The sequence below is a fragment of the Diadema antillarum genome, unplaced genomic scaffold (genome assembly GCF_040938485.1).
Source record: "Diadema antillarum isolate AM-2024a unplaced genomic scaffold, OU_Dant_1.0 seq00001269_RagTag, whole genome shotgun sequence".
In the NCBI taxonomy this organism is placed as follows: domain Eukaryota; kingdom Metazoa; phylum Echinodermata; class Echinoidea; order Diadematoida; family Diadematidae; genus Diadema; species Diadema antillarum.
In genome coordinates, this window is record NW_027272051.1 from 650,548 (window position 1) to 664,803 (window position 14,256).

At 40.9% G+C, this 14,256-nt stretch overlaps 1 protein-coding gene across 1 annotated transcript; it reads right to left on the reverse strand.

Moving 5' to 3' along the window:
• Positions 1 to 118: 118 nt before the first annotated feature.
• On the reverse strand, positions 119 to 13,207 carry LOC139745474 (DNA ligase 3-like). Its single transcript, XM_071655865.1, has 16 exons — positions 12,782 to 13,207; positions 12,221 to 12,337; positions 11,475 to 11,714; positions 10,123 to 10,229; positions 9,434 to 9,565; positions 8,758 to 8,915; positions 7,971 to 8,139; positions 6,937 to 7,161; positions 6,056 to 6,195; positions 5,336 to 5,625; positions 4,638 to 4,855; positions 3,233 to 3,379; positions 2,470 to 2,709; positions 1,588 to 1,698; positions 964 to 1,125; positions 119 to 416 (listed from the first exon to the last, which is right to left on the reverse strand). The coding sequence occupies exons 1-16, from the start codon at positions 13,065 to 13,067 to the stop codon at positions 324 to 326; spliced, it is 2,835 nt and encodes a 944-aa protein (XP_071511966.1). The 5' UTR covers positions 13,068 to 13,207; the 3' UTR covers positions 119 to 323.
• Between the last annotated feature and the right edge of the window lie 1,049 nt (positions 13,208 to 14,256).

Below are 14,256 nucleotides of genomic sequence, written 5' to 3' on the forward strand. Positions count from 1 at the left end.
TATGATGCAGGAAAATGCTACTAAAAAGTGTCATGACTAATTTTGCACTGTTTTGTGCGACCATGAAAATGAAATGACGCTTCGACATGCACGTTTATTCCACTCGGCATACATCTGATGCAGTCCTCACAGCATATCTTACAAATGTTTCACTCTTGAAAGTCAATGGCACTTCTGTTATTTCTCGGCTCCCCTTCTGGAGAATGGCACATATAGGCAATAGTCAAAGTCACTTAGGAAATGAAACAGCGCACTGACAGTCGTGCATGCTTTCTTCTCCTGTCTGTGGCAAGAATGAGAGAACCTCTACCGCCACAAGACTCCTAATTGGACATGGGTACGATGCGCTTCTGCCGGACGCACCGCCACACCCAGTCTGACGTCACAAGCTCGGTAGAGGAGCTGCTACCCCCCTCCTGGAATGAGAAGAAATCACAGACATGATGACTTAATTACAAGCTGTTGAATTATCTGTACCGAGTGAATGGCATAACTCTATTTCGGCAATCTTTCATTTCTCAATAGGAATTAGGCAGAAACAACTGACAGTGTAATAAAATACCCTCTTCAAAGAAGATGGGGGGGGGGGGGTAGTCAAAGCAAACCATCAAAAACTCCACATTACTCTCCTATTATTACTTTGAATGATGACTAATAGCAATTAATGTACGGGGTGTTGATGAGATAGACTGATGGTAACCCAACCGATGTACATTGTACATTAGACCTCTTAGGATGCTTAGTCTTCACACTTCACTACCTATTATGGTATACGGTATCACAGTGTTAGCTGAACATTTTCACAATGAAAGACTTATTATCTAGTGATTTTACGGCTTATTACGTACCACAATTCTCTTTTGGATGAATTTTGGTCCCTACTCAATAACACCTACTTGGCTTTTCTAATGCACACCAATCAAGTGGGAGGACAGCTAAGACAAATATAAGATGTGTCACTACCTTTGAGGGCTTGCCATCTGTGACAAGGTGAGTTGCGCTGGACTTGCTTGTCTCATCCACTACATCGCCATCGTAGGCGATGACAAAGCGCTTCAGCTTGACGGACTCCTTGACCTCGTCGGGGATGTAAAAGGTCATCCCGGTGAACACATTCGGTAGACCCTGGAATGGAGAAGAGTTTGATCTGTCAATGCAATGGTTTGCCCCATGGAAAGGAAAGGTGCTTGCTCCATTTTTGGAAATGTTTGATATGATGATTTCCTCCTATAGAGAGCAAACTGTAAAAATCACAGATCCTACATTGAAGACTTACTTGCCATGAAATATAGTAATGCAGGGGGGAGGGTCATGTACTAAGAGGGAGTAACTACCATTAATGAATATAAGTTTTTCCTCATTCTCAAAGATGTCTTCATTCCACTGTGCAATAGCTGGTATAGTTAATGTTATGCATTTGTCCACTCATTCAGTTTTCTTCATCCAAGGTGGCCTTATATGCACTATTCTTCCAATGAGCCCTGCTTTCATTTTCAACAACACATGAACACAGAGGAAAATATACCAATATAACAATCACAAACAAAAGTAGCATGATGCAAGACATATAGGTACATATCTTCTCACCTTGTGTGGTCTGTGCTTTGCTGGTGACTTTGAAGGGGAGTGAGTGTACTTCCCTCGATGTTCTGCACTCGTCTGGTAGCAGTCCTCTCCGTATTTACAGTCTGGCTTCTCCTGTGTGTGCAGAACAATGATACCAGACTTATGATGGGTCTGTCAGTAGGATAATAATTGCCATTTCAACAAATATTTTTTTTAAAAGGACAAAGATATGATAACTGGGCGACTTAGTTCCCTTGTAGGAGAACTATGGGAATGTGAAAAGCTGCACAAGGCTCTAGGACTGCCTAAATATGCATACCAATCGTGAAGTATGGAAGCATTCAAGCACAAAGTCGAGTGTGAAGGGACTTTCACACCCATACAAAACTCCATCTCTTACTTCATGTGTGAGTCTTTTCACAAGTTTAAACAGTAATATCCAACCTCAATTTTTATCAGAACACCCAAGCAATAGTTTTGAATGATTTTGTGAATAGTGATCTCAGACTAGTCTCACACTCTTTATTTTCTCCCACCAACTTTGTCATGAAAAGTAGCAAGGTTTTATGGTTAATTGAACTCAATCAATATATTGACAGTAAGTTTTCATCACCTGCAGAATCCTTGCAGTGTGAAACAGTCACATTTTCCATTCAAGCATCTAAAAACTAATACTTTTGAATCATGATAATTCCACTAAAAATATAATGTGTTCAATGCTACTTTGAGTTTATGTCAAATAAAGAAAAGAGTAAAAGGCCTACTGCCTACATAAGTTGCAGGATCCATGGTGCAGCAATAAATATGTACAATCATGAAGTTGCCCCCTCTTCTGGGGTGGGGGGGGGGGGGAGGGAGGGGCATTGTAATGACTACTACAAGGTGCAGTCAGGGCACCCTCACCTTTTTGGGACTTGCTGTGTTGCTCCTGTTACCATTAGTGTTCTCTGTCTTGATTTTCTTGGTGGGGGTTTCCGCCCTCCTCCCTAACTTGAATCCAGTAATCTCCTCCTCCTCATCATCATCATCATCTTCAGCTCCATCTTCATCTTTTCTCCTCTTGGCGGACACTTTGGAGGAAGAGGATGCCACGCCCATGATTGCACTGACATCTGTGCTCTCTTTGGACTTTTTGAAGAGGGTCTGTCAGAGAGAGTGAGAAGAAAAGAATGAACAATTACAAAAGTTTGGTAAAAGTTTCTTGGCACAGGTTTGGAAAAATCAAGCACAGAATATTACCTAAAGACAGTGAATTAACATCATTGTCTCCTATGATATGAGCCCCCAACAGTAAATGAAGAGTTTTATCGCAAAATGAGATGTCCAGTCCTCATTAGTTGAAACATCTGCAATTAAAGCTGCTAAAACATGGAGAAAATTATCAGAAAAATATAGGATATCTTTAATGATAACTTCAAGAATATTCCTTCTCATGTTACAAGTAAGTGTCCCTGAAAAGGTTTTATTTTGCTCTATCTGACGATGAACTTACTTTAAAATAGTTAAAACTGGCACTAAGTCTATTTTGCGATGACACTTATCAAATGTTCAATGCACATTTCAGCAATTACTGTCAAATGAGATAAAAATTGTAAGACTCATATTTTACTGGCTTTACTTCCCTTCTCCTCATGGTATGGAATAAAACGGGGCATCACTCCCTTACCTTCAGTCTCGGCAGATCTGTGGCAGTCTCAAAGTCCTTGTCGTCACGAAAACGGGTCACCCTGGGAAACCGGATGGAGATGCCACCAGCCGTGTGGGTCTCCGACTGGGTGAACTCGGCTCCGATGATCTCCCACACAGGTGCTTTCTGTTATACAGCATGGATAGAATTAAATTACGTTCGAGCTGGAGTGATTTGCAGACACTTACTTAACGAAGCCAAAACTTTCTTTATCCTCAATCTGTGTATAACTTGTTATTTATTTCAAAAAGAAAGAATTTATCTTGCATATTTTCTTCAGCAATGAGTTTTCTGTATGTTTTCCCCTTATGTGCATATTTTGTCTACTTGTCATCACTCTGGACATTTGGCAAAGATAGCAATAACAACAAGAAAAGTACTCTGAGAGCGCAGAACTTCGCCAAGCAGCTCATTTTCATCTATACATGGATGCCGAAAATCGCCCAATTTCCCAATGACAAAGAAGCCTCGTTTACCTCTCAACACCTTCTTGCTGCGCAGCGTCTGGAACAGAGCGTGCGCTTTATTGCGTGTATGCAAACCTCAAATACGCGCAGCTGGAACTCCAAAGTTCATTGACCCTATTTGCCAAAAGATAAGTAGAAAAGTCCTTCAAAAATTAATAAAAATTCCCCCAATCACTACCAAAATTAGATTACCTGTTCATTGTGTCATCAACTTTTCATACAAATTAATTCACAACTTTTTGAATTATTTTGCACAGAGACAAACAAACAAAACCGTCCAATGCCAATAAAAACATAACCTCCTTGGCAGAAATAATAAAAATGGAAAACAACTACACATGTAATGCAGAGATTGGTACTTTGATAGTCATATCCTACAATTTCTAAAACTACTATAACTAATGGAGGAGAAACAGATTGCTCTCCTTTGATGTCATGCTAAACACTGCCAAAAAGTTATGAGCTTTCAAAAAGTAGCTACAGGAGGTACATAGGTAGCTTGGACAAATGAGCGCACAATCAGGAACTAGCACTCTCACAGCAGAAAAGAGGATTTTTCAAATTCATGAAATTCTTCCGTCGAGATGCTTTCATTGCAACTGATTGACAGATTGCCCTGCATCGACGTATCGACAGGGCAATCTGTCAATCAGTTGCAAAGAAAAGAGGACTGTTAGATATCCAAGGTAGTGCTTTAGAACCCACATATATGTTTGCAAGGATTACAAAAGAGTTTCTACTCCTTCTACGACACCTCCCTGCTTCCAATGACATTTTACTAGCTACTTTCACTTCGGCAACAGCTACTATCGCTACTATAGCTAATAACAATCAAACTGTGGTGAATTATCAATCATCACTACTTGTCATTTGTAAAAGATTTTTTTCTTTCTTTCCAGCTCGCATTCATGACATACCTTGGGGTCCCTGATGACAAAGTCCGGCACCAGTCCTCGATTGACCTCCAGCCAAGAAGGCACCTTGCTGTAGTCCTTGCTGATCTTGACCATGTCCAGCTCCTTGTTGACCTTAAGCATGGTGGCATCGTCCAGGCCGTTGGCACATTTGGTCACAGTGCGGAAAGTGTCCGTGGCGGGGTCATACACACCCATCAGAAAGATTGACATGATACCACCTGCCAGGGGATAGTGAAGAAGAGGAGAGAGGAGGAGGAGGAGGAGGAGGAGGAGGAGGAAACGAGACAGAGGAGGAAGAAGACAAACAATGATTATTGCATGAAGTTATCTATACAGACGTAAGACTTCCCATTTTTTTTAGTGAATACCAGACAGGGTATGCAGTTCAGTCACTGAAATATTTGTCTCATGGCATTACTATAGGAATCAGCTCGACTAGAATCCAATGACCCAATGATTAAACCTAACATGCCTCCCTCAATCACAAGAATACCACACTCATATACAGTGCAACATTATAATGAAGAGATTGGAGATGGAGAAATTACTGATACATCAAGGTAATCTTGAGAGTTCCATTTCTTATATATTCTTTTGTTTCTAACCCTCACATGATGAAATACCTGATACAACAAGGTAATTTCAGTGGTCCTCAGCCTCTTGTTATAAGAAGGGTTCCCAAAAACCTGTGTGTTTACCTTTTGTTCCTGTGCCATAGAAGGCCCCCAGCACCAGCAGGTCAGCAGAATCGGCCATGGCACCCTCCTTCAAGTAGTCCTTCTTGACCTTAAGCCAGTGGCGCTTGCCCGGCTCGTACACGCTCTTGATGTCCTTGAGCACCAGTCCTTCCAGGCCCTCGCGGATGACGTCGGCGATGAGACCCGACAGCTGGCCCGGCTTGGTGACAAACTTGGACTCGGACAGCATGATGCGGTTGGGGATCTCCTTCAGGTTCTCCTCAAGGATCTTCCTGCGCTCCTTGAGGGGCCTGCAAAGACATCAGGGTCCAGGAGATAGAACAAGCTTACATAGGTATTGGTCAGTCGACAATCAGATTGGCCATGAGCTCCACAGATTTTGTACAGTGTTCATACATTTTTGTTCTCTCAGGATGTTATCATCCATCCACAAGTCAGTGCATTTGGTAGAAAATTATCCAAGAATACACAATTTTCTTGATTTCTGTTGATTCCTAGATTAAATACTTTTATATTTCATTATTTTCTCCTTGAACAACCCAAAGTGAACAAGTACAAGTGGTCGAGGACAATCCTACCCTTTAAACATAGGCTAATTCAGATATGTTAAGAAATGAAGTAGCAATATATATCAGTTAAACAGCTGGCATACAATAGAAAATTAAACAGCAAAGAGGACATTTTTCATGTAACAAGTGGGATATTTGTGGCACTTCTTACTTGTCCATCAGGTCTTCCCCATTGAAGTGAAGGCAGTCAAAGACAAAGAGACAGACGTTGGCGTCCTGGAAGGCAGACTTCTTGTGGATTCCCAGAGTTCCAAAGGGGAGGATCTTCCCATGTTTATCTACCATCAAGATCTGGAAGAGTGCAGAAATAAAGAGAAAAATAGACCTTGAGAAAACAACACAATACTGGACTAAATAAGGATCAGTATCCTTCAAGTCATCACTTTCTTGCTGAACGATGGTTCCAAAGTTTATGCATATTGCAACATAGGTCTCCCACAACTATGTTAAGACTCATTTTGAGCTCACATAACTCGACAAAGAGTAATAAACGTGGAAAGTGCAACAACTAAATGGAGGTGCACACTGGTTTTGATTTTCATTATTTATCGTAATTATACTCTGTATCTATTTTTTTTTTCTTTTTGGTATGTTTGTACTTGTATTTTGGTATTTTTGTATTATTCTGGTATAGATATTAATTTTCCGGTAAACTGTGCGCTTAGAAACATCGGTATTAAGCGCCTTATAAATGTATTGTATCATTATTATTATTATTATTAACTAACCCAGGTAAAAGAACCCAAAACAAAACCAATAAAATATAAACAATTGACCTTGCCTAAGTCAAACTCGCACAAGCAGAGAAATGGGCAAGATCAAAGAACACTTCTACCCTTGATGGATATAAACATGAGTTGATTTTATTATGTAAGTCGAAATTAAAGTTGAAGGATTTTCTCCCATCCCATGACGAGGTTGATTGTGCAACAGAAAATCAAATAGGTATGCTGCTTTTACTTCAACCACACTCTCCAGACTGACTAAACTCTTTACAAAAGTATATATAAGGCTCTTGGAAATAACTCTCACCTCGCTGTCTAGGATGAGGCTGTTGCCATGGGGACAGGCCTTGGGGATCCAGTCCTTGATGTGGACCACTTTGTGGGGGAGGACCGGCTTCAGGCTGCGGCTGAAGTACTGGAAGGTGTCCCCCTGCTTGTGGATCTGCACCCGCTCGCCATCGTACTTGATCTCGGCGTACATCCCATTGGGACACTTTCGTATCCCCATCTCGACTGACTTGCATGCCTCTGCCTGTAAAGGGAAAGTGGTGCAGGAAGGTACAAGAATGGATGACTAACACCTCATTTCATCTGTAATAGCTGTCACCACAATCACACTAGCCTGATACCTTTAGTGATGGCAAAATTTTCAAGTCGGCACCACAAATCACAATCATTCTCTCTGACAGTAATTTGAGCCTTTCAGTTGTGATCTAGCTTTTCATGAAATTACTTTTCCCCCGTATCGTAACCATACATATGTTAGTCACTGAGCTACAATGTACACCCTGTAGGTACAGCTGCAGTAATGCGACAGGGCTGTAACGTCCTATAATGTGGTATTTAACTAAACTGAACAAAGCCACCAATAAACATTTTTAACTGCTAAAGGGCAGAATCAAAATCACAGAAATCTAACCATGCCATCCTCAGCAAAGTGCACATAAGGCACCCGAGTAAGACGATGCTGCATGTAATAATCTATGAGACATAGAGACTTGAAGGAGCCTCTTTCAGTAGATAACCACTACCATAAATGCACAGTCTACTGGTCCTGAATATATTCACCTGCTATTAAATTAAATGCAAGTTAGAGGGATGACCTTGGGTCTTCCTACCGGTGACATGACATTTACTCCTGCGACAATTGCTCCTGTCTTATTTTCTCCAAGGACTTAGGGTGAGGGTTACAGTTGTGATAAGGTTTTAGGTGTAATTTGATAAAAAGATTAGTATTAGGGTTACAGTGATGTTTGTGTGTATAATTCATGCTTGGCTTAGCGTGGAGATATTTCATGGGAGCAACTGTCGCAGGAGCAAATGTCATGGAACCCTTCTTACCAGCATGGGCAGGACAGGAGTCATGAGCGAGGCCCTGATGCTCAGTTTCTTGGTCATCCCTGGGACACCGTTGCTGGCCTTGCGGTTCTGCAAGACGCGAGTGACCACGTCAAGGAGGTCCCTGGACGCCTGGAAGGCCTCATAGGCATTCGGGTCTAGAGCATCCAGACTACATTGAGGAACAGAACATTGGTGTTTTGTGTCATAGCAAAGGTCAATAGTGAATACCAGTTCTCATCACAGTCTATAGTTTTCACATTCAGTCCCTTTCTCCAAATATAGACATAATGTACATCTGCAATCAAGTCTGAAAAGTGATTTAAAAGGATGTAGTCCAAGGATGCATTGTTTGGATACATCACAACTGTTTAGGCAAACTTTTAAAACTGAACTGCTATAGGAAACTGAAGTGTCATACAGGGACTTGACCCATAAACTGATGCCAAAATGAAGGGGTGGGGACCTAATTCTTAAACATTCAGATAAAAGAATTCCATAGACATGCCAACTGACTTACAACACATATAAACACCCAAAGACAAAACCAAGCATACACACATGAAGACAAAGCATCCACATATTGAGCTTAAAAAAAAAAAAAAAAATCTGCAAAGGATGGTGTTACATCAACCACAATGAGGAATAAAGGATTTTATAGCTGATGACATCAGCAATGTGTAAATCAAAGTCAGAATATTGTGTCTTTCAAACGTATATTAGGGTCTAAGTATTTTGCCAGAGTGCAAACTGGGAGTATGTCTTATAATGCAGGAAGCTTGCCACTTACATGTGTTTGGCCCCTGAATTGATGCGAAGGTCATGCTTAATGAGGCGGATGACCATCTTGAGGTCATTGGCAGTGCACCTGGCCGTGATCTTGGCCAGTTCTCGCTGCTGCTCCAGCTCCCTTGTGACTGTGGTCATGCTGTCCAGGAATTCATCAATCTGGGTGCAGCGAAAAAAAGCTGAAAGTTACATCTGAATGGTCTAAGTTGATATGGAAACTGTTACTGAACTCTACTGAATAAGATCTTATGGCATACATTAAGAAAAACTAACAATTCTAAAATCAACTTCAAAAGGCATCAGTCTGACTGCCTGGAAGTTCATCAAGGTTTAGTTTTTGACTCTTGATCAATCATTATGAGTATGTGACAGGATGAGGGGTGATTCACTCAAAAAAACTTTGCACAAATATACCTTGTGCTTTCTCTGCCACTCTCCCTGCAGTTCTGTTATTTGCCTCAAACAACACTGATAATGCATACTGCAGATATCTTGCACAAATATATATTTCCTTAGCCTCAGACAAGCACTAGACCTGATTGACTATTGATTTTTCATTTCAGTTAATGCCAATAGATATGAATGCAGACCAATTCAAATACATATCACTTTGTTAAGCATGTCTCAGCAAAAGCAAAAGGAAGCAAAAGGAAACAAAATGAAACAATAACACTTACATCATAGATGGTTAACGAACTCTTCTTCTGAGGAGGCTGGTGCTTGCTAAGTTCAAAGAACTTCCTCACAGTCTCTGAGACATCGCCTTGCTCAAGGTCTGTCACCATTTCGTCAAGATCGGTGCCGAAAATCTGAGAAAAGCCAAAGCATTACACAACATCAACACAATAATTATGGACAAGAAGACTGTATAATCCTCTTTTTATACACTCCTCTCCCCCCCCCCCCATGAATTCCCCCTTTAGTGATTTTTAACACTGTAAAACGAGAAATGTTCGCGTGCATTTTAATTTCGCGAATTTCGCAAGCGCCAAGATTCGTGAAATTAAAATGCACGCGAAATTTCTTATCTACACTATATGCATTGAACGCAAGAGGCAATTCGCGAAAATTTCTTGCCACGAAAAAGGCCGTCGGCTCCAATTCGCGAAAATTTCGTGCCGCGAATGTATCATGTTTTACAGTATGCATACTGCACCCTCTAGTAATTGCTTACAAAGCTTACAGAGCATTTTCTCAGAAACTGTGTAGACTGTTTCAAGCTTTGTAAGTGATTTCAACACAGATGGGCAATTACTCTGAAATGGTATATTGTTTTAAAAACAATGTGATAGATGGGCAATACAATCATTAACAACACAAACTTCCTATGCACTGCGCTAGCAACACACTCCTGAGGGAAACCTACCTGACTGAAGAGTTTAACAAGCTGCTTGCTGTTGATGTTGTAGACGCGCTTCACCACGCCTGGTAGTAAGAGCTTTAAGACTAAATAGGTGTCTCCTTCGAAGCCGTCTGAATGAGCATTGCCAAAGTGAGAGTGGAGGTTACATAATTTCCGGTGATGGATATATTCAATTTCCTAGTTGAAGGCAATTCTTGATATCAACATAGATTGATGGGCCAATCTGAAATGATCAGCTAAGTGCCTGAGAATACAGTGCACTTCCGTTATAACGAACATGGTTATAACGAAATTTCGTTATAACGAAGTAAATCTTCTGGTCCCAAAATTATCACCATTAAAGTCTATGGTAAAGAATTCGCTTATAACGAACACGGTTATAGCGAAATTTCCGTTATAACGAAGTCTTTTCCGAGCGCCACAGACAAAGAAAAACAAAAGAAATGTGCTCCATTACAACGAAATGCGAATTGCTTTCGAAAATACATAGCGGAACAAGCATTTATAGCGTCTCTGCATGGGTGAACGCTTCACACCACTCTGTGTTCGCTCTTAATTTGTGTCACGCACAGTTTCTGAGGGAAACTTGCGTTTATTATTGTGATACAGTTATCCCATCATACTTCACATAGCTTTCCAGTGTATGATGAGTATTCAGCAAACAGAGTATGATATATATACGTGATTTCCTTGTTTTCGTTATATATTGTATTTGTTCGGTTATAACGAAATTTCGTTATAACGAAAGAAAACTGTCGGTCCCGAGCATTTCGTTATAACGGGAGTGCACTGTATCACATCACTTTATTCACTAGCAGGTCAAATATGTATTTCTATGCAGGGATGGCAGCAAATATTCATTGACAACCTAGTCAGAGTGATCGTAGAGCGATGACATCTTAGATAGGATGGACCGCACTCAGCAGGCTTTGAAAAAACGGAGCACAATTGTGCAAAACTTATGACAGGTCTCGAACCCAAATAGTTTGGTTGAAAATGAACTCTTAAAAGCAGATGCACAATTTTAGCTCAAACTGCACATAGGTGTATCAATTGAAAGTAGAAATATTCCTTAAATTTCCTTTCATGTTTAGTTCTTGTTTCCAAGAGTCTACAGATAAAATCATTTTGTGATCAACGTTCATGTTATGATCACATTTAATACGTCTTGCAGGCGTCTTGGAATATTGTCTTATGGGCACTTATTCAAGATGTGGAGGACTACCCTCTGAAATGACAATCGATGTAATGTCAACAGGGGAATCTACATGCAGTGTAAAAAATAATCTGAGATTTAAATGTCAGTGAAGTAGATGGCAGGATGATATTGGAAGGAGAAGAGGCAAGATACTCACCACCACTGCTGCCATCCTTGAGGAACTTTGCAACCACACCCGTCTTGGCGTGGTGGCCTGCCACATCCGCAACACGAGCACATAATTTGCGGTACTCCCGAAATGAGTTGTCGCTATGCTTGGGGTCACTGCCATCTCCTTTGTACTTCTCTTTCTTGGGAGCGGGCTTGGATGATGGGGAGGAGGATGCAGAGGAGGATGCGGCAGAGGTGTGATGTGATGCAGATGGCTGACTGGTGCCTTTAAGGGGTCAAACAGAATGCTTGGTAATCATAAATCAAAACTGCTCTACAATACACTTTGGGATACAAATGTAACTTCATTCGTTTTAATCTTAAAGGCTATAGTATATATATTCAAACAGAAGTCAGAAATGATTATTGATTCAAAAGAGAAAGCCTCATCAGAGACACCATGTTCATGTTACAGTAAGTAAAAACTCTTTACAGAGAGACTAAATTCTCCTCTTTATCTGTGCTGAGAGGGTTTTACCACAGTGGTGAGGGCGGGAATACAGTAATGGGAGGACTGCATGCCAGGAAGGCATTACATACACAGTCACCTTACTTAGCTCTCTGGCACTACATATGTTTCATTACCATCATCATTATTGTCATCATCATCATCCTTTCATCAGTGTTGAAGAGAAGAACATTGAGCAATTACAGTGATTAACAACTGGCCATACAATACATTTTGCAAAGCAATTTTGCCCTTTCACTAGTGTCATGATTCAAAGAACTTACCAGCCTGTGGTTTCTTTGACGGGGAGACGACCTGCCCAGACGGTGTAAGCTTCCCTTGTACAGCGGCCTTCTTCTTGGCTGGAGTTTTGCTGGGAGATTTGCTCTTTGAGAGAAGCTCTGAACCAGAGACAAACAAGAAACTTATTGGTTTACACAAACCATACTTCAGAAATGCAGCTTAAAGGATACTGTCGTGTCTAGCTTCTGCAACTCATTGATTGTGATTCTGACACTTCCTAGTAAAATTTTATGCCAATCAAATTCTTGTGAAATATTGAAAAGAAGACATGTAAACGGCCTTCATTCTTGCATATTTTCACAAATATCTCACTGAAATCATGTTCAAATACCTGGCAACGGAAGTCAAATGTTTACTATGCCGACTCAAGGAGCCCTCGAATTTAATCTAAGATGACATTGCAGAATGTACATGATTAGGTCATGAGGAAATATAAAAGCATGTGTTTCTTCCTTTTTCCAAATTAACACTGAATTTTTCAAGTACCAATAATGCCCTCACCTGAATGCAGAAGTGTATGCATTAATCTCTTTCACACTCACCTTCAATGTGTTTCCTAATGATATTCTTCTCCTCATCCTCCATGTTGCTGAATCCATCCAGGTCACTCGGATCTTCAATCTTCTTTGTGGTGGCTCTTGCGCGTGCAAACGACTCAAACATGCAGTGGATGTGGAAGTAGTTTTTCATCATTCCACCATCATCGCTGAAGGGATTGGCTGTGAGTTTTGCAATCCGCGGCTCCTTCTTTGCAATTCCCTGCTTGCAGCGCTTGCATTTTGAAGTCCCCAAGCGTGCATAATCAACCATGAAGGCTTTGTCTTCCATTGTGGGATCAAAACTGACTTGTGTTGTTGAAAAGAAGTGCGGTAGTGTTCCGGACAGGAAATGTGGGCACGAAGCTTGTCTCAGACCAAATGTATTACACTGAAACTGGTGCCGTACAGACTGATATTGATGCTTTGTAAATAAACTCAGCCGGTGATGAGAATGATACTGCTGATAAATTTGTCCTGGAACAATTGATTTATCACTGACCACTCTGTTTCTTGCTTTTAGTAGCAGTCTGAGTGCATATGCTTCCCTTCTGACAAGAGTGGTCCACTGAAGCATATGAAAAGGAGCACGGATTCTTGCATTCATACAGAAGCCTTCAGAGCAGAGAGCAAGTCCTCCTGTAAACAGAGAAACACAATTACAGAGGAAAGCTATGATTAGAAGGTTATGAAACATTCTAGGGTCCACAATATTCTGAAGTTATCAAAGTTTACCTCTATTAGAGTGAAGAATTGAATGTGATATTTGATCCAAGCAGATAGGTTCTTTAAGGGTTTTATTAATAATAGGGTTAGTAGTGGTACAACTTGCTTACAAGTGTTCTTTGGATCATTGTGGATTGACCACATCAAACAAACTATACAATAAGATATTGTGTAAAGACAGTTTAGTAAAGTAAGCTATCCAAAATTCAACTGCTGATGTTTGACTACTCATAAGTGAATTTATCCTTTTTGCATACACTCATACAGTCAAATTTTGGTACGGAAACCGACACATACAGCGTATGCTACCCTCTGCAAGACCCTCTGCATAGGCCCTAACCTCTACTCTAACGTCAATTGCCGTATAATTGCCACTTGCGTGTATTCCTATGCGCTCCTGGGTTGGCGAACTGAATTAGTTCGCCGCCCATAGCGCGCCACGTATTACCAGCGTGTGTGTTATACACACACTTCAATATAGGATGTAATGTGCATCATCGTGTTTGAAAAACTTTGTTTAATCTGCCACCTGGAATCCATTCGAAATCAAAAACATTCTCGCATCAAAAACGGTTTTGTGACCTGTTACTGTATTGAAAATACAGGCTAAATCGTGATATCGGTCCCATCTTGTTCTGCGTGTGCGTCTTCACTGTGTGCAAAGTCTACGGAGGTTGAAAGCAGTCACCGGCTATGACGAACTGAATGGTGGTGAATGGAGTGGTGCATGGTGGACCGTTTCGTGATAATGCCGA